The following is a 24,445-nucleotide window of genomic DNA, read 5'->3' as shown; positions in this document are numbered from 1 at the left end:
CTTGGCAGCCTGAGGAATCAACTATGTAGCACGTGCCACCTTGTCATGTGACCGATTCCGGTTTGCATCACTTCCAAGTCCAAAGCTTCGGACGGTCGCTTTGCGACGATCTTCACGTATACTATTGTATCTTCTACCCTCCTCTTTATTTCACCATCTCGATACTTCGACCCCAACTCGCTATTCTATTTACTTTCGCCCGCACGCATCACAATGGTGAAGAAGAGACGCGGTCCCTCCTTGGACGAGCTTTTGTCTCGACCATGGTGCTACTACTGTGAGCGCGATTTCGATGACTTGAAGATTCTGACCCTACATCAAAAAGCCAAGCACTTTAAATGTGAGAGATGTGGACGTAGATTGAATACTGCCGGAGGTAAGTCTTTCCCCGAATTCCTATTCATTCAGTAACATTATCGAATGTGACTAACATCTCTGCGCGCTTAGGATTGTCGGTGCACATGAGCCAAGTCCACAAGGAACAACTCACGGAAATTGAAAATGCATTGCCCAACCGGGTAGGTCTTGATGTCGAAATCTTCGGCATGGAGGGAATTCCAGAGGATGTCCTCCAAGCGCACCACCAGCGTGTGGCCACTCAGTTCCAGCAGGCTGAGACCGAGAGGCAAGCTGCTACAGGTAATCCCCCTTCGGGAGCCAGTACAGGCGGACAACCAGCAGCCAAGAAACCGAAGCTTGAAGCTTCATCGGACCTGAAGAAGCGATTGGCTGAACACCGGGCAAAGCGCGCCGAGGGAGCTGCTGGTGGTAGCAGTGGAGAAGCAACGCCTGTGGGCGCAGGACAGACTCCAGGACAGACACCGCCTGTATCAACGCCTACGCCTACGCCGGGCCCATATGTGAGTACAAAGCCTTCTTGGTTTAGCCATTTTCTTCCGATCTCCAGAACTAATAAGTACCAGGAACAATCTTCCACCGCTTCTACTCCTGCAACTATACCGACTATACCTGTTCCCACGCCTGCACAGCAGTACTCTTATCCTCAACCATATGGAGGCGTCCCAGCGGCGGCACCACAACTACCTTATCAGCAGCCCGTCAATCTAGGTTATCCACCATTCTCGCCAGCAGCCGCACAGCCAGTCCCCGGTGTTCCAGTTCCAGCTTATCCTCCTACTGGATTTCCACCTCAACCATTTCCTGGCCAACCTGGCTACGGGGCTCCTTCTCCATACACCCCACAACAACAGCACACACCCACCGAATCCATCACCCCCCGCTCCGGCAGCTTACCAGCCCCATCCGGTCTACCACAACGCCCATCTTTCGGCGCACCTTCAGTCAATGCACAGCAAATGCAACAGATGCACATGGGTCATCTACCCCCACACCCAACAGCCGTACCTGGCTATTCCAATGGAGAAACAGCACAAGTTCCCCCACCTGCTACTGATACTCAATCGGGCGCGGTAAAGGAGGCAGAAAAGCCGACTGACGGAACGGAGAAACCTAGTAAGAAGGAGAGATCCAAACCAACCCGTATGATTTACTCGGACGAGACGACTAGCCCCGAAGAAAAAATGGCTCGACTCCCTCGATACGCATTCTCGCGCGATCGATTTCCGGCGGAAACGACACTGGGTGAACTACAAGGTTCAGCGGTGACGGGAACGATTCGAGACCAGGACACGGTGGTCGACCCTGCGCATTGATTGATCCGATATCAGTCATTACCTCCTTGATTGCGTTTTCTATCTTTCTTTTCCTCTAATTCCCTCGATGGGAGATTATGGATGGATGTCTAGAATGGATAAGGACAAGATGGACAACGGACTCCAGCTAAGTTCGACACATACTCTAATTTCTATGAGCATTTCTTTCTATGGCTGGTTCTTTATGTTCTTTATGTTCTTCTTCTTCTTCTTCTTCTTCTTCTGCTATTACCTGCCCTGATCTATCAGTAGTTCTGGCGAACAATTTCCCTACTCCTCCCAAGAGCCATCCCAAGAGCCAATCAATGCAAGAAAGAAAAGAAACTGGTTTTCTTGTCTTGTCTCGCTGGCGATGTGCTTGATGATCCTCGGTGAGTCCTATCGCTGAGCGCGATGGGCCCTTCTCCCTTTTGTTCTTGGAGGTTCGCCGGTGCTGAGCGGGTTTCATGGCTATGAAGGATTTGACTGTACGTTATCTGCCCTGATTCTCATTTTCATCATTCTGTCCCTCTTCCTTTGTTCCTGTGGCTCTTATGAGTTCTAGGGTTCGAGGATCTTCCCAAGATCTCACGATGTCATTCTACTCGAATGTAAGTTCTTTATCTCGCGGTTACAGGTAGGGAATCAAGCAATCGTGATTTCCATGGTCCAACTAAAACAAGTTCAAATTTATATTCAAAGCAACCTTCCCTCTCAATACGTATCAAATCAAGCTGTACTGTACAATCATGAACTGAAACAGATAACTAATTTCATCCATTGTAATAACCTTGGAACAGAGTGGAGTATCTCGCTATAGTACAGACAAAGGGTCAAAGAGTCGAGCAGAGCAACCAGCCTCAACCTCAGGCAATTAAGTCTGGCCCTATAACTCCATAATAGACCCATAAGCTACTAACAACACAAATAGAAATATCCCAGAAGCCTAAGCCCTTCTATCCTTCCACGCAAGCGCAAAAGTAATAATTCCATAAGTAGCCAAAACAGACAATCCAACAGGAACCGCCTTCCCACCCGTCTTAATAGCACGAGGAATCGAGCTTCCACCTAGCACAGTCGAGGCAAGGAGACCGATTTCCTCGCCCCGGGATTGTCCATTGCTAAGACGGTAGTATGAAAAGGCGTAGAGCGCGCCGACAGAGAGTCCTGCTGCGATTGAGGGGATAGAGCCGGTGCGGGCGTAGCCGATTGCGCCTCCAAGTGAAGTGAGGAGGGAGAGAGCTAGAGCGGAGTTGAGGGGGGGTTGTTGGGTAGACTGGGTCCGTTAGCGATTTTCTGGGGATTGAGGAGGCTTGCGCATACCATTTTGTTTTTGGAGGAGAATTGAAGAAGTGTTTGGTTGAGGTGGTATGTATGGGGTGATCGTTGGATTTGGATGGAGCTCTGGTGGAGGGATTAGTAATGCCAATGACGTGAGATTAAAATTAAAATTATGGGCCGAGGTTTTGTATACGATGTACATGTTAGACAGTATCGTACGATTTGGTTATGAATTACTGTGTTTCTACTAATGTGGTCTTATTTAAATTTTCAATTTTTTGTTCAGACTTGAAACAGGTTAGTCTAAAAATAATCTTCAGGATATCAAAGGATGCACAAATATTGTACCGAAGCTATCAAAGAAAGATAGATATTAAAGGATGAGGCAAAAGTATCCTTATTCGAATAAAGAGTCTATTTTCTTTATACTCTTCATATAAGTGAGCCTTGACTCGAGGATTTCTGTCTTGTAAATTTCTCTCCCTACATAGCTCTTTTGCTGCTAGAATTCACCAAAACCAGTTGTCTTCCAACATGCCTACCAATGTTACTCGCCATCCAAGTTATACTTGGTATAAGGGAAAGACTAAATATGCTTTGGAGCTTCCATGTCTTCCAGTAGAGGTAAGTTGGCTATCTTGTCTTCCGAAATTTAGTTATGAACTACTTGTTATAAAGTGCTAATTCGTGAGCTTGAAGAAGGGCGTTGCTGAGATTTATGAATCAGAGCTTTTTTGCCGTGTATTTGGTTGCATTAATTCTGTAGGTTCTACCGTGTTTCTAAGTTATGCATGAAGTTGTTAATATGTATGAATTATTATCAGACAAGATTCAGTAATACAAATAATCTACGCCATCATTATCAAAGAATACATCCCGAAATTACACTTCTTGCTTCTCCAGGTCGTCCAGACCATCAAACAGAGGCTAGGGCAGTTGGTAAGCTTTTGAAATGTTGATATTTTTGCTTTCGAAATCCTATTTTAACATTCCATTCTTAGCGTTCTATACCATGCTACAAGATGCATTTAATCAACGTCGCGGTACTCAGCCTGCTAGTCGTATGTCATCTCCAAGTCCGAGTCTTCCTTCGATCCCGATCCCCATGGGTCCAGATAGAACAGTGCGTTATATACCTTTTCAATCTATACGGATCATTAGTTAATAAACTGTTTAGAACCACGTTATCCAGAAGCCTGCCCAGAAACGAGTTGTCCAGAAACCTGCTCAGAAACTCGCTATCCAGAAGCCTGCTATTCGGAGGCCAATTATCCAGAAACCAGTTGTTCAGGAGCCTGTCCTCCAGAAGCCCGTACCCGAGGAAGTTGATCAGAAAGCTGCTATCTTGAAGTCTGAGATCACTCAAGATCAGAGCGACCCGAAGACTTCCGGCCACTCTCCTCCCTCGATAAAACAAGAGTACCATAACCATTCCCTGTTGATTCACCATGAATCTGTTCCTCCTCATCCTGATCTTGCTGCTGCTCCTGCTCTTCCTCCTCCACATCCTGATCATCCCGATGCGGACCATCCTGCTCCACAATCCAAAAAGCAGGAACAACACTCCATAGAGCTAAAGCACTTAGCAGCCACCAAGGAATTATAACATATCCCCGCTTCACACCATAGGAAAACGCAGCTCCAATAACTGCTGGTCCTGCCGCGCGACCAAGAGCACTCACACTAGTCCCGACACCATTCAAAGTACCAAGAACAGACATAGAGGTAGCAGAGTTTGTGAGCAAAATTGTGCAGCAGGGGATTCCGAAGACGACTGTGCATAGCTTCGCAAGCATGATTAATAGGACAGCGGGGATGCGGAAGGGATCAGGTACGAGAGCTGTGAATGGCGTAAGGAAGAATACGATTGGCATGCCGATTGCGGCGGTTTTGAAGCAGCGGAGGATGCCGAGACGCTTTGCGATGGGTGGGAAGGCGAGGAATTGGATGACCATGCCTACTATTCCGATGATAGTGTAGTAGATGCCGATAGTTTGGGAATCTGTTATGTATTTATTAGTTCATGTTCAGTTTTTAAGTGTTTTTTTTATAGCAAGGGTCTGTTTGAATTTGATTGAATCACTTACCAACACCAAATCCACCCGCAAACTTAAATGGTAGTTGTACGTCGGGGTTGTCTTTGAAATCTTGCACAGGGTAGTTCAGGAAGGCAGGGAAAACTGCATCAAATGCCATGCCAAGTCCTGAGGTCAGCGTGTACGAGGTGAGAATTAAACAAGACTGTGGTGTAAAGATTTGTGACCAGCTAGGCCGTGAAGCAGGCTTAGATATCTTCTTCTTCTGATCTCGAGGAAGCAAAGTCGTACGCTCTTCATCATCATTCTTCGCCTTTGTACTTCGTTTCCTCCCCGAGGTACACGGACGAGTAAGCGCCTTACCAAGCTCAAGCCCATAGTCTCGACGGTTCTTTTTCGTCTCCAGCGTTTCCTATATCCTCATTAGACAACATAATCCCAACTAATGTAGAAAAACCAACTCACCTCCAAGAAAAGAATTCCATTCGAGATTCCAACAACGAAGAAACAAGCCGAGGCAATATTAGGCAGTGCAAAAGGATACTTCTTCAGAAATCCACTATGCCCAAAAATACCAGGATATTTCTCTGCAGGCCACGCCAACGCACCACCAAATGCCGGCCCGAAAATACTTCCGATAGTCCATACCAGTGGCATAATACTGAAAGCTCTCGGTTGAAGCTCGCGCTCTGGTACAATCTCCGCCACCATGGTGCGGATAATTCCCACGTTACCGTTCATGAAGCCGATAAGCGCACGGGTCGCGAGGACCATGGCCAGGGAGTTTGATAGACCGAGTAGAATGGACAGAATCATTGTGCAGATTAGGCCGCTGATGATCACTGGTTTGCGGCCTATATAGTCGGATAATGAACCCCAGGGCACGGCCATTATGGCTTGACTCACCGATGCGACCGCAGAAGTGAGACCTGCCCATTTGGCGACTTCTTGCTCGGGGACGCCGACATGTCGAATTAATTCAGGCTGTTGGGGGTATTGTTAGTATTCTTCACATATGGAGAATTTGGAAAGAAGGAAAATTCGAGTTGCTGAGAGCGGTATAGAGTGTGGGGTTGGTTGAGATGGACTCGAGAATCGAATTATGCTGTATGCTCCTAACGAAGCGATACACGCTCAAGGCGGGACTTACAAGATACGGAAGAATAGACGTAAAAACGACTGTTCAGACAAGACTCTTAGTAAATGCTTCTCAAGCACGATTTCTCTTGAAGAAATCTCTGCAACCCGGTAATAGACCTACTAGGCTCAGCGAATCGGCATATTGCTAGATGATAGAACTTATAAGCTTCGAGTCATTTTATTAAAACCGAACGGAAAAAAAAACACATACCCAAAATCACGAGCTGCTTAATAGGCAGCCTGGGCTTCTGCATTCTCTTTTTTCCTCTTCTCGTTCGGCGTAAAACGTCGAACCGAACCAAACCAATTCTATAATTACCCCCAGTAAACACGCGAAAAAATTAGACTAGAGAAGGGGAAGAAGAAACAAACGACAAGCCGAAGATTCGGATCGATAATCCGCAGATCGGCAATGGACTGCTACTAAGCAGTACGACGACAGGGGACGTGGGCCACTCAGAGTGGGGTTCTGGTGGGAATTCAGCCACGGCTAGACGCCCCGCAACCGGACTTGTCGCCGTTTTGCTGGTCAGCGGATCTTGGGTGTATCTACCTCGTTTTTTTGTCCAATTGTGTGCTTTTGTTGGTGTCTGTGGTAGATCACGAGCTCTTATTATGTATGGTATTTTTGATTTGTGGGTCGATGTGCATATGTTTTTACTCTACATGGTGTAGATGATTGATGCATGGGCTTATCTAGTCCTGGATAATTATCCGATATGAGCTATATGTATACGAGAGAAAGGAAATGAGGAAGTGATTGAACTTATATTCATTTGGTGTGAGTAAAGATTAGATATACTGTGGTATCAAGCCAGCAACGTATGCCCATATGCTGAGGGGGTATAGGTGATGTAAATGTCTTCCGAGGTTCAAATGTTGTCTATACATGCCCGGGTCTGCTTACTTTAATGCCTATACCTACAATATGCAGGATGTCATCACTGTCTTACCATCGCATCGCCTAGGCAAAATCATATATGGAACTAATGACAGGTGTCAGGCTCGACGCTTGCTTCATGTAGAAAAGATCTCCCGGAAAAGAGTATGCACTAAAAGAGGTATCACGATAACGAAAATACACAACCGCTGAAAGAAAAAAGATGTATCTTGTAGACCCAATCGCAAATGCCATATCAAACAATGGTAGCGTAATATATGTGTATAAGATATCCCTATACCATGATAATGTCTTCGGGTTCTTCTAGAACAGGCACCACATCGTCTTGTTGAGGGTTAAGTTTTTGGCCGATATCAATACTCTCGCGCATAATTTCACGCGCGACATCGGTCTGGACATCCATATCTTCCATGATGAGTCGGAGAGCAAGTTCAGGAACAAGCACGGACTGTGCATATCCCACAACACCAACTTTGGTAATGAGGGAATCGTCTTTCGCAAGTCGACGTAGTTTGACAGAGAATCGGTGCATGACTGCATCCAACCTATCATAGTCTGTTAGTTTGTCCGAAATAATCCAATAGGCGTAGCTTTGCTACCTCAACTTACATCTTCTGAGCTCCTTTGGTTCCATAGTATCCACAGGAAATCGCCTCGATATTATTCCCCGTAAGAGAAAGGCGAAGAGCCTGTCCAGATTTCTGTGCACTTTCCAAGATATTCCGATAATATGATGGTGCTTCAGCATTGAGATACTTTTCCAAACCAGGGTAATGCCGTTGTAAGCGCTCTTCAAAGTTGGTCCAATCGATCTCGGGATACCCTTGTGCTTGCCATTCTTTTGTAGCAGAGTCTTGTTTATGGGAAGCGCAGAATCGTTGCTGTTCCCGGAGACGTTGTTTAGGTAGAGCCTGAAACTGTTTAAGCATCTCGGGGTCCACTTCTGCTTTGCACATGGGACATAAGGCCTGGCGGGGTGGTAGTGGGTCTTCTTCAGAGTAAGGTAGATCTGGAGAGCTGGGTAATGTACTGAGGGATGAATCGGAGGAAATGTCGATTGGTGCGAGTTGGGCGTCTCGCGAGGAGCCATCCAAAGGAGAGAAGGATCTTTCGTCGAAAATAGGCGGGACTTTGAATTTGGGCGAATCGCCGCTCCTTTTCTTCTTCTTTGGTTTCACGGGACTAGGCACGTCGATGTTTATAGGTTCCCTGAAGGTAGGCATGTCTTCTAATTCTGAGTCCCCGGATGATTTGTCTGCTCTCTTGGCTTTCTCTTTATTTTTAGATTTCTTCATAGTCTTTGCACTCGTCTTTGGAGAAGGCTTCTCTGGTGTTGGAGCGGATCGAGCGCTAGATGTAGGCGTCCTTATGAACGAAGGCTTATTGCGCATGAATGATTTTTGCTTTGCTCGCTTGGAGGTTTGGGATTGAGACCAGGAAAAAGGGCCTTCCTCTTCCTCCTCACCACTCTCTCTCGTGCTTGAAGTTCGTGCTAAGCCCCCCTTCTTGTTGAATGACTTTTGCTTTCCTGAACCGTAACCGCTTGGCCCCGACGCTGGCGACGAATTGGCATTCGCTGCGAGCTTTTCTTCCAATGTTGGCCCCTCAGGCGCAATGGGTCTTCGTAGTTCGTCATCGTCGCTTGGCTCATCCTCAGTACTAAGGGGTTCTGCGTCGATCGAGGGCTCACGCTCCCTGCGCTGCTTCGTCTCGGCTGGAGGAGATCCGGTGCCTGATGGTGAGGACTCTGGTTTGTTAAATGTTGACAATAAGTGCCCTCCTTTCAGAGTAACGTTCTTTTGTAAGGATACCGACGCATCTCTTGGCGTTCGTATTCGTTGAGCGTTCATTATAAGAGTCGAAGGGCGCGAACTGCCCAGGTGGTTGCGGAGGGAGATATGGCGGAGGTTGGAGGTGAGGTTGGGGCTTATGCTCCGATCAGCATAAAACAGCCCAATCACCGAGAATGCAGGATTTATTAAGAAATTGGAAAACTAAAATGCAATCAGACGCACTTTTATTAAAATTCGTGACGTCTTACCGGTGCAGTCCGATTGACAATTAATTGACGGATTGGGGAACAAAGAGATGTGAGGGGAAACGCGCGACGCGCGCGACTTCTATGGGGACTTGGCTCCACTCTGGACCGTTAAGCTCTGCTATACATGACAGCCGTCGGCCGGAAACTATACAAAATTCTCCTGCGCCTGTGCAAATAAAAAAAAAACAAAGCAACAAAAGAAAAAAAGAAGAAGAAAAACAGAGCTGTACTCTATATCGTGGCTTTAGGTTATAAGAGGCCTGTAACATGACCAGACAAACAAAAACAATGAAGAGCCAATATTATACCTGTCGTTACTCAAATGTCATTGAAATTTCGCCATCTCCATGGTCGTCAGCCCAAGCATTGTGCTCGAGCGCTATATCACCAACTGGAACGTTACCAGAATTGCTGGTGTTAGGTAGGCTGGTTGTAGATCTGAACCCCGGGCGGTTGATAGGCTCAGGAGAGTATCGCGGTGGTGGTTCATGGTATGAGGTGTCAAAGGTCATTTCAAGTTCGTCTTCTTTGTACTCCGAAGGTTCATATGGAGAATGACGGTCTGTGTTCAACCTAGGCTCTGAGGCAGTTCGAGTGACCGGAGGAGGTTCGAGTGTATCGGCCTTGCTCTTTTTAGACTCTTTCTCGTCGGGCGGAGGCACAGGGTCCGAAGAAGATACTGGTTGCGGCTGAGGGTTCAAGTCGAGTTTCATTGGCGGCAAAGTGGATTCTAGCTGTTTCACTTCGATGGCCTCTGAAGCTAATTCGGCTCGGATTGCTTCGATATCGAAAAGTACAGAGCCGGGAGCACTACCAGCCTCGCCAAGGTCACGCAACGGGGAATTTCGATCAACATCGTATGTCTCCCATGACTTCTTCTCTGCCATCTTGCCTCGTTTGAAGAGACCAAATCTTTTCTTTTCTGGCTTCGCTTCAGCCTGTCGTCTTGCGTCGTCGATCTCACGGATCAACTCTCGCTGCCGCTCGGCATGATTGTCAGGGTCCGGATCCTCGATCTCGGCAAATTCATCATCCAGAACTTCCCAGCCAACCTCTCTGAGGAGACGGGGCATGGCAGCTCGGTAGTCCATGTGACCATTGACAAGATCGGTTAAGTCGAAGTTCTCGATTCCAGGAATGCCCTCGATGGGAGCGATGCCAGAAACACGCATAATACCACCGCTGGTAGCTCGGAAAAGATAACCCAAGATCCAATCGTTAGTGGAATATCCATTCACAAATCGACCAGATACCACGCTGCGGGCTTTAAGATAGTCATCTTTATTCGCCACGACCGGGGATCCAAAAAGATAGACATTTTGAATCAGACCATGAGCGCCCTTGTCTGAAAGTTCTTTCAAGCAGGAAAAGATCAGCTTTGCACCCAGCGAGAAGCCAAGCAAGGTAATAGGCCGGTTCCCGAGATTTCGGTCTTGTAAAGAATCAGCCATGATTAAACCTGCGTAATGGGAACGAGCCAATGAGACGTTCCAGGGGTTATCGATGAGATAGGAAAGTTTCGTAAGAACAAGGGGCAGTTGCAATGATGCCACGAGGGCCATTAAAATGGTATTACCAAGAACTTGTTGCAGACCTTGGGTCAAGGCCTAAAAAGTCGGAAATACGTGGTTAGCATAAGAAAGGGCAAGGGAAAAGAAGAATTTGGTTGGACCACTCAAAGTTGGTGAATCTTACCTCCGTTGCAAGGATGTTAATCGTGTCACCCATGCTGCGCAGCATTTCAGGTTCCCAGAGAACGGAATAAATGTCACCCATTATAGGGTCCACAGTACTGTATGGCAGCCGGACGTCATCGACCTTTCCAGTCATCCAGCCAGAGACAGTCACAATAAGATTAAGCTTCTTATTGTTGTGGAGGGGCCGGTATTCAAATGTTTGAACTGCTCCAGTACGCCGATGTGAAGCCCTCATGCCTATCACGCTTCCACCGACAGTAGCACCTGAGGCGATCAAGGCAGTACCGCCTACACCTCCCAAGAATGTACTTGTACCGCCAATTCCCACAGTTGTCAATCCAGCAGCAAGACCAGCTCCAATAACTGGGGCCAGTAATCCAGCAGATAAACCAATGACCAAGCCACCGCCTACCGTGGCTAAGCCCATGAGCATATACTTGCGTTTCTTTGACATTACTCGTCGTTTTTCCATATGATCCGTTTCATCCCAGTTCTCCTTTTCTGCCTGTTCTTGCATTTCGAGTGCATCTGTCACTCGTTTTTCGAATCGAGAGATCTGTAACCATGTCACATCCATGGCTGCTCCGACTCTTTCTAGTAATGTTCGCGATCGAGCATCGTAGGCTGAGTCTGCAATGAGCACAAGAAACAGATCACACAGTACCGTCCATCGAAGATCAATGTCAATTTTATCAGACGTAGGCATTTGAGACGGTGTCTGGACTTCAGGGACTACACCTTCGCCTTCGTGGGCCTCGTATGGGGGAGGAGATCCGGGTTCTGACGAGCCTGCAGTATCAGAAGACATTCTGAATCGAGGATCCGATTTGAGTGCAGGAGATGAAACTGAAGATGTTGATTGTCTCGTGTCACTCTCTGCCATAGGGTTCTTGACTCGTGCATTCTGCATAAGTGGTGGGACTAAGTCCCCAGGCTGGACACCATGTCCCGCAAGTTGTTCAATCATGATTTGCTCAGCAGAATTGATATCCATATGGGCATACAATCGACCCATCATTGCTTGTCCCCATTTTCTCATGTTTTCGGAAGCCTTCTGCAGGGCCTTCTTAGAGCTCTTCGTCTTTGGTAACGCGGCTAGTTCAGAGTTTAGAACATGTATTGCGAGTCTGACCACGCCAACATAAGCAATCTTTTGAGTTTCATTGAGAAGATCTTTTGTCGCTTGTAACTGGTCCATTGTATCTCGAAGTTCTTCACCTTCAAAGCCTGCTGAATTGCCTCCAGGATCCCGGAAAAGGTAACTCGTATCCTCATCCAAACTGGTCGCGGACTGAGCATCTTCGTCTAGCTGGACTCGAGTGTAGCCTTTCCCAGCGCCACCTAGGCCTTGATAGACAGCTTCATCATCCTCCTCTTTTGCGCCACGAGCAACCAGTCTTCCGTAATCGTCATAGTAATCAAGCTCTCCAAGGGCGGGCATAGATTTCCAGTCTTCGGGCTCTTCTTCCTCTTCCTCGTCGCTCTGGTCGTGAGCGTCTACGGGTTGAGCCAAACGCATGTGCGACCATTCCGAGATCTCGGCATGCTTTGGCTTCGAGGTCGAGGTTCGGGATGTAGGAGGTTCATTGGAGGCTGGTTCGACGGGATTTGCTGGAGATAAAGTCTTATTCTGTTGAGCTTCAGCCTTCGTCGCTACGGCTGCATAGGTTGGTGGTGGTTGTTCTTCCACGCCAGTAGCTCCAGTTGTGGGTTCAGCTTTTTGGCCGATCTCTGCCTCTTTATTGTCCACCCCATCTATATCTTGTTTTGTTTGCGTATCAGCTTCCGGACTGTTATCAGCCTTTGAGGCATGTTCCTCCTGGGCTTCGGGGTGATCGTCGTTATTTTCGGAGCCGTCGGGGGGCCGTTCAAGTGCCGAGCGTTTTCGAATGGGCAGGCCGAAGTCGTCTACTTCTTGTATATCATTTGGAATTTGGGCGTCTCCCTCTTTCGTGCTTTTCATATTGTCCGCCTGGGGGTTTATATTTTCGTCCTTGTTCTGTTCGGAGGGGTTCGTCGCTGGTGGTTGCGGTGTGTTCGACGGGGTGGTTGCAGTGGTTGCAGAAGCTACAGGCTGGTCAACAGTACCACCTGCAGCGGACATGATTGCATATGGGCCAAAGATTTTATAAGTTCAGGGTAGGTTGAGAGTATATAAATCGGTTTAAGATCCTGATTCGTGATGCTGTGGTGCTTCCTTCGCACGTTCCTCATACAAGCTCGAGCGGTCACCCATTCGGACCGAATCTCGAAGCTCCGTAGCTTTCAGGTCGTTCGTTTTCTTCAGTTCATATAGACTCCAATCATGGACCCAGTGCTGGTCATCGGACTGGGGAAATCTCTCCGCAGATGACGATCGGTATTTGGCCACGCGGAAAAAGGAGGTCGCGAGGGGCGGAGACCATGCGGCGGGGAATGCCACTGACGCACTCAATCTTCAGGGCGGATCAACGAACAGCCCTACAGCCAACGAAGAAGCAAAAGTAACCCTCAAAAACAAAATAAGATGTTATTTTTATTTTAGATAGTGATCAGGTGAAAGAGAAAATACAAAACAACATTGAATAATTGCTAACATGAGGAATTGGACATTATGGGTCCGAAAGCGGAAGTGGTGGCCAACTGGAATGCTACAGACACTGTATATTAAGGAGCCAGGTAAAATGCAAACAGAACATGAAAAGTAAATCATATACTGTCATATATTAGGCCGTTAGTTTTGTCAAGAATAAAATCAGGATTGATCTCTCGCTGTTGGAAGTAAATCGCCGTGTTCTAGTACTACTCATCATTGATAACACCGCCTCTGTTGAAGTATGCCCAGGTGGGAGATATGGAGACATCTATGAATCCAAGATATACACACAAAAGAAAGCCCATTTTAGAATTGACACAAAAATTTTAAACTTTTTGGCTTATTGCCGGAGGAGTTGGCATGATTAGTGCCTCTCTAACTCGATCCATACAAATACAGTACGAGATATCTATCAGCGACTACTACTATCCTATCTCCGAGAAGACTTCACGAACATGATTCTTCGGCCCGGGCCATATGCATCCAGTTTGGCCAGATAAAAATTTGCAAAGCTACTGGACATCAGAATACGAACACGCTGTGGAACGGCCGCCTACTTGTCGATCCTTCAGCGCAAAGGCCTCCAAGTCGATGACCAAGGCAGTGCAGCCAATATACTTTTTGTACATTTCGCCCGGGTTTCTTTGATTTGACGGGGAACACAAACAAGGACCCCCATGACTAGTGCTGAATAAACTCAAGATCGGCTCTTTTGACCCTTTTCAGGGCAAAGTAGACCAACCATAGCCCGTGTAGGCTATCGGCGTGGCGTCATAGAGGGGCTTTGCCTTGCTGACGGGCGTCGAGTCACTTGATATGCATACACAAGGCTTGCGGCTCAATCTTTCCGCGTCAATTAGTAGCTCCAGGTTTGCCGATGCATCGAACATGCATATCATACCGACTTGGGATCTGCTGTGGCAACTTGACTTGACCTGAAACCCACTTGAGTTAGTTACTGTGTTCTCTTGACAAGTTACATCTACCTATTCGCGTGGGTGAAACTAAACACACTTGACATTTCTCACTTGGTATAATGACTTCATGTATGACTTCTGACTTCTGACTTCTGACCTCTTTACTAACCACAAGTTCCTCATGACAGACGCCGACGCTTCGCTCGTCCAAGTCGCTGGTGCGGGGTTTCGCCTATCTCTTCTTCTTAATGCTGCAGCCTGCCAACTAGCACAATCAAAGATCGAGATTCACAGCATCGCCAAGGGCATTTCGCTCTTCGCGTCGACCCTCAAACATGTACCACAAAGGTTGGACGCGTTGAATTTAACCACTTCATCTGAGTTTACCAAGAAAACACGTGAGATCGCGAGTCAGGGCCAACTGGTGTTCACCGATATCAACCAAATGCTGGATAAATTACAGGTTACTGATGCCGACGAAGAACTGAGAAATCTTCCCGTGCAAGAGCGGCTGAAGTGGTGCTTTCGGAAACAACACGTCACATATCTACTGGCATCCCTCGAGTCTCTTAAGCTTAGTTTGATTGTGATGCTGCGGATATTGGAATTGGCACAACTGACAGGTTCGAATATTGAATCGACTGGAAATGGACTTGCGCCAATCGAAACAGGAGATGCTATTGCGCAGGAGAAAGCAGAAACACAGAACATGATCATTATTCGATACTGGTCCGTCAAACGTCTAGATAGAATGTGGGACTTGGTGGAACAAGAGGCCCTTGATGCTGCCAACAATCCCACCAGCCAGAAAATCAACTATTATCACTCTTCCTCCCCTAATACCCCGTCAGCAGTGAGACCATTGGTTGCTACAGCCAGGGGTCCCGGTGTTACTAAACTTCAAGCTTTGACATTTGGGGATATCGATATAGGACTCAGCAATATCGAACGATCTCCTAAAGATATGGTTCAACTTTCTGAAAATGCAATGAACCGGCTTTTGTCACTTTGGCTACCACCATTGGACACCTCGATCTCGCGAAGTCATGAGAGATTTGTTCACTATTCTGACGAAAACAGCCTACCTCAGGTTTCTATCTCCTCTGATAGCGATGATGAGTCTCAGGATCAAGAGCTCGATGGCAGGGCAATTCGCGGTTACTACTTGGAGGGTACTACGACCGACTGGAGAAAGCCTCAGTCCCAACAGGCTCGATATGAGGCGGCTCAGAAGCGCCAGCAATACTCTGGCTATCAAGCACATGTAGAAAATGATGACTCGGAAGCAGAAGAAGCTCCGCAACGGCAGGAATCTGTTGAAGCAAGCCTTCGACCAAACCTTGCAAGCGATGGAGGTGAACCGAGATCTGTTCCATGCCAGCAACCAGGCTCCAGTCACACAAATGGCGGACGTGTACACTCCAATAGTTTCTCATCTGGTTACCCAACTTATCAATCTCAGGGTCCAGATACCAGAGCACAACCTTACGCCAACACTAGCTTCCCACCAAACCAATCTATCCCACGTTCTCAACCCCCACCGCCTCCATCGCATTCTTCATACGCCCCCCAAGCCTCACCAGGCCACCCACCGCAACAGTATAGATACCTTGCGAATCAGGAATATTATGGAAGCGCCCCACGAACTATCCCAGTCAACCCCAATCGTGCCAGTATGCCAGGCCATTCACCAAGAGGTGGCTCACCCAGTGCATCTGAGCCCCCCTGGCCGCCCCGGTCACAGGGATACAACAATGGATCACTCCAGCCTCGGCACCGCCAGTCTCTTTATCCACTTTCAACATCGTCCCCGGAGTCTACCCTCCGGCCATCGCCGCCCCGTTCGGCCCAACGGTCCCCGACTCATTCCCGTCGATCTTCACGGGAAGAAACGAGAGGCCGGAACAAGGAGCTGACACGCACCGCAACTAGAGGATTCGCGGGGATCGGCGCTATCGGCGCATTCATGGATGCGCTAGAAACGTTCGATATCCTCTGAGCCGTTTAACAGATGACATGCATGTAGTTCTATCTTCTTTTCTTTCTAACGTGAGAAGGTGAGGCAGGATTTGATTTGATTTTCACACACAATGGCGCCTTTAACGAAATTATGACTTATGATTCATGGCTTTTCTTTACATTCTTTCTATCCGTGAATTATGGCGTTTTCCCCTCCTGCTCTTTCTTTACTTTCTGGATGGACTCCGATCGAGCTAATGCCAAACTGGATCCCGGCTCCACCTTCTCGGAGTGAACATGTAACTGTACAATCGCAATCCCTGTCGTTACAAAAGCTTTTCTTATTACAAATTTTTTTTTTCGATTCTGTTTCTCTCAAGTAATAGAATGTACATGAGCATTTATTGAATTTTGACCCAGGAGTTCTCCGTTTTATAACTAAGACTATCTTTACCCTCAAGCCTGTATCTAATAGCGGTTCGCTTTAAAGACCTGCCTATAGAAGTAATAAGTCACCGGATACTTCCAGCGCCGATATATCTGAATACGCCAAATACGAAATACCATATCTGGAACCATAGAATCAATAATCAATATTATCCACCTGGGTACCTATAAACTGTCTCACTTTTACCCTGCATATCGGACTGGAGAGTCAATCCGGTAAACCGTTGTTCTGCGGACTTCCGCGTCCGCCGATGCTGACACATTTGAATATAGCATTGTACTATTCCAGACACTATGACATACTGGAGATAGGTATTATCATATCATTACTTATTTAGTCGTTATGTGAAGGTCTATATTTGAATGCATTCATAATACAGCTAGGCTTTTGCAATTTTGTGTCCTAGAAGCTTCCCTGAAAGCACATGTTAAACATATATGCTGCATATGGTGATAAACTTTAGACCAACTCACAAATCTATATGTAATTTCAATTTGATATTGTTGGCAAGTAGATCCCGACGCTTTCTATACACTAGATTCATCCTTTTGTGGAATCTGCTCTAAAGTGGCCCCTTCTAGCAAAAAGCGCATTCTCGACCTGCCGATCTGTTTTCTGAATTGTTACCTACATTATACTACCTTTTATGCAACTTACAAGCATGTGGATATCAATCACAATTCACAAATCTATCTGTGTCAATTCTTAGATATAGAAGTAAGTGTACCATCTATTGAACAGCTCTTGCGTGATCCAGACGTCATGATACACTAGGGGATCAATACTCCCCAAGTGCTGATTCATATGATTGGTGACTAAATCCTTAAATACCTAGAGTACGGTTAGCCCTGGAGCATAGGAACCAAGGAATCCAACAGTTTGACACCGTATCGAGCTCTTGTGGGTCTGTTGATCTGCTGAAACTAAAGACCCGTCGCCGTCGAGTATCATTGCGCGAACTCCCGACAATACTGTAGGTATCGGCCGATTGTCTGAGATTTAGGTACACCCCCACGTTCCCATCACCGCAATGTTTTAACACTGTCTTGACTTGCCATGGATCGTTGATCTCAATTCAGAGTTGAGTGCACGGTCTTTATCTTTCATTTGTTTACACTGACTGGTATAAGTCAATGGTTTAATTTTGATTGGTGGATTAATTGTGTGGAGTTCTATACTTTTTACACCCATGGACAGAGTCTAGAAGATATCACATTTACTCTACGTACACAGCCTGCGTCAGATTTCACCCCGCATAGCACTGTATCTGAAGCTCAATGCAATCGAATCGATTTCTAATGGCATGCTTTAAACTTTATTCAGTTCAAAGATTGTCCGAGCCACCATCGTATCGCAAAATGTAACCTATCTCGCCTCTTTAGCTCGGCAATCAATTTACTAATATTTACATCTGCATATGTACCTTGGAACTAGAGGACCCAAAAAGCCTTTATAATCACGACATCGAACAAAAACACCGACATATTGTACAGTGTGTAAGTATGTATCTTCCAGCCAAGAAATTGGTGATATCAGGACCCATAACAAGTAAGATTACCCACCGCCGGCCCTTTTAGCCTGTTCTCATTTTCCCGTCTATTCATCGGACTGGACAATCAGCCCGGTTAACCGCTGCGAACGCGGAACTTCCGCATCCACCGACCCTCCGATGCTTCGGGCCATGTACGTTTTGGGTATATATAGGTCTTAACTGGTTAACGGCCGGACTGGTGATGAATGGGGAAAATGGTGGGTATTCTATTGCGAATCCTGGTTCTGATTTTGGGTTTACGGATTGGGTTGTTGGTTTTCTGACTTATAGTTCGGCTGGTTCGCTGTGGGGCCTTGGTTTTGTTTCTTTTTTCTTTCTTTGTTGAGGTTATACTTGAGGATCTTGATTTTCTTGTGAATGATATGCTCACTACTCTTTACGTCTTAGGCTTGAAAAGATCTTCGAGCTTGGAGATTATTTCCTTGTTCGCTTTGAAGATTGATTGGCTGAAACTTGAATTTGCACTTGAAATTTGCAATATGTGTGAAGTATGTGTAACCGACTTGTCTGTTATATGCTTTCTTCCCTCTCGTTTGCCAGGGATTCTTTCTTGTTTTATTAACATAGATATGCGTATATTCATTTCTTTTACTAATGAATCTGCTAAGCAGCAAACACTCTCGTGTTTCCACCTCAACATCCTCCAGTGTCAAAAGTCCGGAAGAGGAGGCATGCCAAATATACTTCCATCCGGAAGCCATCCGTCCAACTCCATGCCCGTCCCAGGCCCATGGCTAGCACCCTGAGGAGGGAGTCTCTGTGGGTCATATGCAAACTGTGGCGGCAGTGAAGCTGCCTGCGGATAACCACTAGGAAGGGACTGGAAGAACTGATTTTGACCATGACTACCGTCCATGGGCCACATGCCCACACCGCTCATCGCAACATACCCATCACGCATGTTCTCAATTGGTGCCATATTCGGTACACCGGGCGCCACAGAGAAAGAGCTATCCATATGCGGACCGGTCATGTGTGCCGGGGTCATTGGCTCAGAGCCTGCTGCCGGGTGATCGGACACTGTAGCTGGAATATTACTACTAGGCTCGGGTGATGATCCAGAGTACCGTTTCTCCAGACGCTCGTACCAGTCTCGGCCCTTGACTGCTACGACTTGATACCACCGAGTGGGAATTTTGTATTTACCGCCGCCGCTTGCTTCGCCCAGTTTGTTCGACATTGCTTCGAGGTAATAGCCCACGTTCACGGCTTCCGGTGTGACAACTTCTCCTAATGCTCCTGTCCGCACTGAGAAATGGATCTTCAACAGTGATGTGACTGCCATTGTGAAACGTGTGTACATCAGGTTCGGCAATCGGCGCATCGTCTCAGCGCTACATGTCAGGATGGCGTCTAGGAGTTCGTGGGCGGCGTTCATCCACTTCACATTGATGTCGATGCGGATAACGCTCATTGGTGGCTCTTGTTGTTTACGGTTGCCGTCGTCGTCGAGTGTTGGGAGGGTGAAGTATCGACGCTTGACAGCGTCGGGGTCTCGATAGCCCTCTCCGACGCCTAGTTCATACATGGCAAGGACCGCAGATCGATATTCGAGGATCATCGGCACTATGGAGGGAATGTTTCAGTGGGGAATGTTTCAGTGGGATACAGAGCAGGTGTTAAGATCTCCCTTACCGGTGAGCATGTTGTTCGGAGTGTGATTCTTCCATGCTTCCATTCGCTTATCAAACCACCGCAGTACAGCCTGCACGCGTGATTCCGTCAACGGAGACGAGGCGCTGGTGTCGTCCAGGCCAAACGAAGACATAGCTTCGTCAGTGATGCGTTGAAGCTCAAACCACACGGCTAGTCGTTGGTCTGTTCGGTGGGGTGATCGCTCCAGTTGATCTACGCACTCGGCCATCCAGTCGTTGAACTGGAGTAAATTTGGACGGCGAGTCTTCATCGCAACACTATTTACAACTCCAGTAAGACATTGTACCATTGTTGCTACGAGAATCAGAATCACTTACGTTGATCCTAAATGGTAGCATCCCAAAACAGCCCTGGCCTGCTCCGCCAAATGCTCATCATGCGGCTCCGACTTTTTGCGATCGGACTTCTTCTTTGTGATACGCCTCTTCGCCGCAAGCCCGATCTCCAGTGCCATCGTCGATGCGATATGAGTGTACTGGTAAAATTGCAGCCTCAAGGGCGATCCAGGCGGGAGGTAGAAGATAATCATCAACAGCAATGCCTGGATCAACTCTAACGATTTTTCTCCCTCGATGAAGAACTTGTCTGCATACAAACGAACCATTTCACGATTCAAAACAACCGCTAAGCCTGCATCGATGGAAATGGCCGCCGCGGAGATCACGGAAAGAAACAGTATTGGCTTTGCCTGTCGGAGCTGAGCTGCAGTGGTATTTGAAGGCAGAACAACCAAGGGGAAAATGCTCGACAGTTCATGGATGAAGAATGCCACCAGCTGCTCTGCATCTTCGATAGAGATGATACCCCGATCGATGACATCGTCGGCAGGTGGTTCGCTCGACTCCGTTGCAAAATTAGCATGCAGTCCCGAAAAGGTCGGAGGTGCTGAGAGTGGACCACTCCCATGCATGCCGGGATGCGAAGTGTCGATGAAATTCGGGGAGTATTCCATGAACTGGGCAGAGTCGGACGTATCCCCGGCGGACTCCGGGATGGGTCCTAAGCTTCCCTGAAAATCCATTTCGGTGGACTCATTGTCCTGAGAATTATCGCTGTCATCGGGAGATCCATGCTCGCTTTCTTCTCGAATCTTATCCTTGAGCAGGGATCGCATCATACGCATCTCTTTCTCAAGTTGGGCCACTCTGGAGTCGGTCCGCTTGCGCGGCCGACGCCTTTGCGGTGCGACGAAGACACATGTCTTCTTTCCCTTGGCGCAGCGCTGGCATTGGTTTGGCGTAGATGGATTGGGCAGACAACGGACTTTGAGACTTCTGCAGGACTCACAGGACCGGTTGAGTTGTTGTTGTTGCTGTGATTGTGATTGCGGGGTCTGAACGGAGCTTGCTTCACCATGTGGAGTGGTGGATGACTCTGACATGTTCACACAACAAGGAATAAGAAGATAAAAGAATACCACTAGCACTCAAAATTGAGGAACCGAGAAGGGGGGCCAGGGATGTGCAATGCACAGATATGGAAGGGCAAAAAAAAAGTTGGGAGTCAAAGTTTGTCAATACGTGTTATTCGGCCAAGGAATTTCGACTCATTGTATCGAATGCAGATGAAGATGTCGGGAAGAGCAGCATGGATATGATATGAATTGCCAGGACCAAGTACCGAGCAGAGGTATAATCGGACGACAATCTTTCACAGGGGATCATAGATGACACAGGATTCTCACAATGACGGCCTCTTCCGCGCAGATGAAAAAGAATAATAAACTCGAACAGGGCGAAGTACAGCCCGGCTTGACCGCAAGCATGTGCAAAGTCGCCAATTGCATTCGAGGGCCGAAGCTTAAAAGCGCGAAATGTTAGGTAAGTCAAATGGATTTCAGCGTAGAGATCAATTGGGACAGGTTCTTTAGTTTCCACTTTTTTTGCATGACACTCCACTTCAACTGTCACCCTCAGAGCTGCCTGGTGCCTATGAAGAGGCTCCGTATGGGATAGCGAGGTCGTGTGTGGGTATTTGGGGCTATTTGTGGCCCCTCTCTCCGTCCCCAGGGATCCAGTCATCCAGGTACGGAACTAGAAAAATTCAGGGTCCAACGGGTCGGTGGCTAGATTAGGGAGGAACAGGCACCAACCGACATAGTCGCATGGAGTTGCGAATGAGAGGTTGTCAAGGACGGAGTCGAACCCTAAAGTTAAACCTGACGAATCAGGCTCCTTAATCTCCACCTGCAATGCCTCCACTCTGCCATATTAACTGGGGCCCATTGGTCATGAAGGCACCAGGATTCGACGGTTCCGACCGATTATGCCCAAATCGAGTGCAGGTTTCAAGTGGGAATTGCAGTCATTCTGTGCCATGCAGTGTCATCCAGTGGCACTGTGTGGCACTCGCTTGGCTCAAACTCGCTGTTAATTGCCTGATCAATTCCGCGAATTTCCCGGACGTGAAACAAGTATGGGAATCCGGGAATCTGGGGGACGTTTGAATTTTCGGGGTTTTCCCTTTTGATGCCTCGGTATTTTCTGAACTGAGTCAGCATCAGACCGGGATATTCAGAATTGTCCGATTTCAATTTTAGAGATAATAACTAAGATAAGTGAGTATTTGTAGACAACATGCCTACTATTACTAGTCATTCAAGCTATATCAAAATGAAATGTCCAGAATTCACCGAAAATCACCACCACAAATGTTCACGTATAAAGACGTAGACCTGGCAAGACCATCTCGATATGAGTACAAGTCTCAACTGTTCAAAACAACAGAATAATTATTATTCGAAAATCAAGGCTTACTGCTTGCGATTCTACTCAACCGCGAATGGAAGAATTGAGATCTACGAATCGATACTTACATACAAACATCATTCATCATGAGCGTCGCCGATTTAATAGACAAAATCAACGCCACTACCGATCTCCTTCCAACTCTTCCAGACGCCGAACGACGACAATTACTGCAAGCGTGTGAAAAACTCAAGGAAAAACTAGAAACTCCATTCGAAGCTATCGCTCGCCTTGTTTTTTCGGTATGTCGCACTACCCATAGTGCAAAACTGTATCGAGTCACCGCTTCCAACATCTAACCATAGTAATATAGGGCCACCAAGCGATCGCTGTGAGACTAGGTATCGATTTTAAATTATTCGACGCGATAACCGCCAAAATTGGCCAGCCTGATGAGTCGATCACGATACCTGAGCTTGCAGAGGCGACTGGTGCAGACCCGCTGCTTGTCGGTGAGTCCTGCATAACACCCAAAAGCGATATCACAAAAAAGCTTACAAAAATGGATAGTGCGACTATCGCGGTTCTTGACTGCCATTTCTGTGATCAAGGAAGTAGCTGAAGGTCGATACAGCTCGACGCCATTTTCTAATGCACTGGTATCAACTGCGCCTTTGTCATCTGCTGTGATCCATGGGTAGGAGATAGTCCCTATTATTTAGTCAAAAGTTCAGGTTTTTTGTTGACATGACTATGTAGTACCCATTTCATGTCGGTATTGGCCAAGCTTCCTGAATATTTCAAGTCAAAGGGTTTAGAAAGCCCCGGCGATGCTTTCGACGGACCATTCCAATTTGCCATCGACTCTCCGCATTATTTCGACTTCTTGAGCACAAATGCCTATTATGGACAAGCATTCAACACGACAATGACGATGTCTTTCCGTCGGAGAGGGAAGGACTGGTTCGAGTTCTTCCCGGTCGCTGAGCGACTACATGTCCCAAACGATACCGACACATTAATTGTCGACATCGGTGGAAGCCAGGGAGAGGATCTTAAGAAATTCAAGGCCCATTTCCCTACCCTACCAGGCAAACTGATCCTACAAGATCTACCAGCAGTGGTTGAAGGCGCGCACGACCTACCTGCAGGAATCGTGGCCCAAAAGTATGATTTCTTCCAGGTGCAGCCAGTGAAGAACGCCAAGGTTTACTTCATGCGAACTGTTCTGCATGACTGGCCCGACAAGCAGGCTGCACAGATTCTGAGCCAGATTCGCGATGCAATGGGCCCCGACTCTGTGTTGCTAATTAGTGAAACCATGCTACCGAGAACAGGTGTATTGCTTTCATCTGCTCTGTCCGATTTGCAGATGATGGGTTCGTTCGCGTCGTTGGAGCGGACTGAAGCACAGTGGCGGGCGCTGCTTGAGATAGCTGGCTTAGACCTCGTTCAGACTTGGTTACCTGATGATTGTGATGGAAGCTCCCAGGCGTTAGCTGATCAGCCGGCTCTCTTTGAGGCTCGAAAGAAAGATGTAATGGAATAAATTATGTACTATGTGAGCATAAAATGTATACTACTATGTGGAGTGGAACATCATCCAGGACAACTTACGTATACGCCCTCCGGTCCAATAAGAAGTTCGCCTGAGTCTTTGAATGATGAGGATTTTCGTAAAATTTACTCTATATGGCGTTATACAAACAATCTACACAGTATATTGGTGGAGGCAAAGACCAGGCGGGCAAGGGGCCTGGCGAACCCGTGGATGGACGGGACAACTAACTCCGTGCGGAAGTCGTGGACATTTAAGGGGGGACGCGTATGCAATTTTACAAGCTTGAGCCCGGGGGCTGACTAGAAGATTTGTTTGTATTTTTTCTTTCTTTTAGCGGTGATT

The 24,445-nt window shown here is 47.3% G+C and overlaps 8 protein-coding genes across 8 annotated transcripts; 3 read left to right on the top strand and 5 right to left on the bottom strand.

Annotated features, from left to right (window-relative positions):
• Positions 1-213: 213 nt before the first annotated feature.
• On the top strand, positions 214-1,673 carry N7478_004299 (putative C2H2 finger domain protein; the record flags this gene model as incomplete). The annotated part of the gene is made up of 3 exons (XM_056920513.1): positions 214-376; positions 448-860; positions 924-1,673. 3 exons carry the CDS (start codon positions 214-216, stop codon positions 1,671-1,673), a joined length of 1,326 nt encoding a protein of 441 aa, XP_056778550.1.
• Positions 1,674-2,598: 925 nt separating this feature from the next.
• On the bottom strand, positions 2,599-2,978 carry N7478_004298 (TMEM14 family protein; the record flags this gene model as incomplete). Its single annotated transcript, XM_056920512.1, has 2 exons — positions 2,599-2,928; positions 2,976-2,978. 2 exons carry the CDS (start codon positions 2,976-2,978, stop codon positions 2,599-2,601), a joined length of 333 nt encoding a protein of 110 aa, XP_056778549.1.
• A 1,313-nt stretch (positions 2,979-4,291) lies between these two features.
• On the bottom strand, positions 4,292-5,860 carry N7478_004297 (glutamate carboxypeptidase; the record flags this gene model as incomplete). Its single annotated transcript, XM_056920511.1, has 3 exons — positions 4,292-4,935; positions 5,021-5,381; positions 5,435-5,860. 3 exons carry the CDS (start codon positions 5,858-5,860, stop codon positions 4,292-4,294), a joined length of 1,431 nt encoding a protein of 476 aa, XP_056778548.1.
• Positions 5,861-7,284: 1,424 nt separating this feature from the next.
• N7478_004296 (RTC4 family protein) lies at positions 7,285-8,860 on the bottom strand (the record flags this gene model as incomplete). The annotated part of the gene is made up of 2 exons (XM_056920510.1): positions 7,285-7,555; positions 7,620-8,860. 2 exons carry the CDS (start codon positions 8,858-8,860, stop codon positions 7,285-7,287), a joined length of 1,512 nt encoding a protein of 503 aa, XP_056778547.1.
• Positions 8,861-9,365: 505 nt separating this feature from the next.
• Positions 9,366-12,852, bottom strand: N7478_004295 (TMCO4 family protein; the record flags this gene model as incomplete). The annotated part of the gene is made up of 2 exons (XM_056920509.1): positions 9,366-10,658; positions 10,747-12,852. 2 exons carry the CDS (start codon positions 12,850-12,852, stop codon positions 9,366-9,368), a joined length of 3,399 nt encoding a protein of 1,132 aa, XP_056778546.1.
• Positions 12,853-14,421: 1,569 nt separating this feature from the next.
• Positions 14,422-16,239, top strand: N7478_004294 (uncharacterized protein; the record flags this gene model as incomplete). Its single annotated transcript, XM_056920508.1, has 1 exon — positions 14,422-16,239. The coding sequence occupies one exon, from the start codon at positions 14,422-14,424 to the stop codon at positions 16,237-16,239; it is 1,818 nt and encodes a 605-aa protein (XP_056778545.1).
• A 2,609-nt stretch (positions 16,240-18,848) lies between these two features.
• Positions 18,849-21,236, bottom strand: N7478_004293 (uncharacterized protein; the record flags this gene model as incomplete). Its single annotated transcript, XM_056920507.1, has 3 exons — positions 18,849-19,765; positions 19,835-20,112; positions 20,173-21,236. The coding sequence occupies 3 exons, from the start codon at positions 21,234-21,236 to the stop codon at positions 18,849-18,851; spliced, it is 2,259 nt and encodes a 752-aa protein (XP_056778544.1).
• A 1,452-nt stretch (positions 21,237-22,688) lies between these two features.
• Positions 22,689-24,091, top strand: N7478_004292 (uncharacterized protein; the record flags this gene model as incomplete). The annotated part of the gene is made up of 4 exons (XM_056920506.1): positions 22,689-22,844; positions 22,916-23,054; positions 23,113-23,239; positions 23,302-24,091. 4 exons carry the CDS (start codon positions 22,689-22,691, stop codon positions 24,089-24,091), a joined length of 1,212 nt encoding a protein of 403 aa, XP_056778543.1.
• Positions 24,092-24,445: the final 354 nt, after the last annotated feature.

Source organism: Penicillium angulare (genome assembly GCF_028827245.1).
Source record: "Penicillium angulare strain IBT 27051 chromosome Unknown utg000004l_segment0_segment0, whole genome shotgun sequence".
NCBI lineage: Eukaryota > Fungi > Ascomycota > Eurotiomycetes > Eurotiales > Aspergillaceae > Penicillium > Penicillium angulare.
Note: the sequence above shows the minus strand (reverse complement) of the source record. Positions and strands in the feature narration are given on the sequence as shown.